At 54.2% G+C, this 1,194-nt stretch overlaps 1 protein-coding gene across 1 annotated transcript in view; it reads left to right on the top strand.

The window, feature by feature from the left end:
* The window catches only part of RHOT1 (ras homolog family member T1), a 29,021-nt gene that overhangs the window by 5,096 nt on the left and 22,731 nt on the right, over nucleotides 1-1,194 (top strand). Inside the window, 5 exon segments of the mRNA XM_018575152.1 lie at nucleotides 94-152; nucleotides 480-561; nucleotides 700-743; nucleotides 828-881; nucleotides 1,137-1,189. Coding sequence (XP_018430654.1) covers nucleotides 94-152; nucleotides 480-561; nucleotides 700-743; nucleotides 828-881; nucleotides 1,137-1,189 — 292 coding nt within the window.

Here is a 1,194-nt window from a genome sequence, read left to right as displayed (position 1 = left end):
GGGGAGATCTCTGTTCGGGGCCCCTGGCCCTATGTATATCTGTGGTGTCCTCCTGGGGGGATCGCACTCTAACATGTCTCTGTCTGTTTCCAGCCCGGGTGGGGAAGACGTCTCTCATCATGTCTCTGGTCAGTGAGGAATTCCCGGAGGAGGTGAGCATATGATTGTATCATTCTACAAACACACACTGAGGGGATGTTCTCCTGTGGCTGCTGGGAGCTGCACTGTGCATGGCTTGTGCAGGAAGGGTAATGTCTCCCTAGTACAAGCACTGTGCACAGAGAGGGGTGGAGTCACCCGAGCTGTGTGCCTGGGGAGAGTGGCGGAGTCACCCGAGCTGTGTGCCTGGGGAGAGTGGCGGAGTCACCCGAGCTGTGTGCCTGGGGAGAGTGGCGGAGTCACCCGAGCTGTGTGCCTGGCGAGAGGGGCGGAGTCTTCCCAGCTGTCATCACCTCTTTAAGTCCTGCTGTGTGTTTCAGGTCCCATCCCGGGCGGAGGAGATCACCATTCCGGGTGATGTGACCCCAGAGAGAGTCCCCACACACATCGTGGATTATTCTGGTAAGATTTCTGGATAATGTGCGGAGGGACGGGGATGACACTGTGTCATGTCAGTGTGTACCAGGGACGGGGATGACACTGTGTCATGTCAGTGTGTACCAGGGACGGGGATGACACTGTGTCATGTTCTCTCTCCAGAGTCAGAACAGACCGATGAGCAGCTCTACAATGAGATCTCCCGGGTAAGGAATTGCTGTGTGTATTGTGTCACTGTCAGGAGTGACCTCACTTCCTGTGCACCCATCTCTGTCTTCCTCTACTTCCAGGCGAACGTCATCTGTATAGTGTACGCTGTAAACAACAAGAATTCTATAGACAAGGTACAGACCCCGGCCCTCATCTCCATCCTCTGTCCTCCCCTGACATGCGCAGTAATAGCTCGCTCACACCATGTCTGCTGAGCTGGGTAACCATTGTTCTCTGTGTGTCCTGTTCACACCACACATGTGCAGAGAAAGGAACTCGATGGACATGGTGTGAGCACTGCACCCCCCATAACAGCCAATCGCAATCCATCGTCTGACCTCAACAGAATCAAAGTAATTGTCCGACGACTGACATTGTATTCTCTACAGGTCACCAACCACTGGATCCCCCTAATTAATGAGCGGACGGACAAAGATAACAGGTGGC

Source organism: Nanorana parkeri, unplaced genomic scaffold (genome assembly GCF_000935625.1).
Source record: "Nanorana parkeri isolate BGI_ZX_2015 unplaced genomic scaffold, ASM93562v1 scaffold3586, whole genome shotgun sequence".
NCBI lineage: Eukaryota > Metazoa > Chordata > Amphibia > Anura > Dicroglossidae > Nanorana > Nanorana parkeri.
The sequence above is the reverse complement of the archived record's forward strand: the minus strand, read 5'-3'. Positions and strand labels throughout refer to the sequence as shown.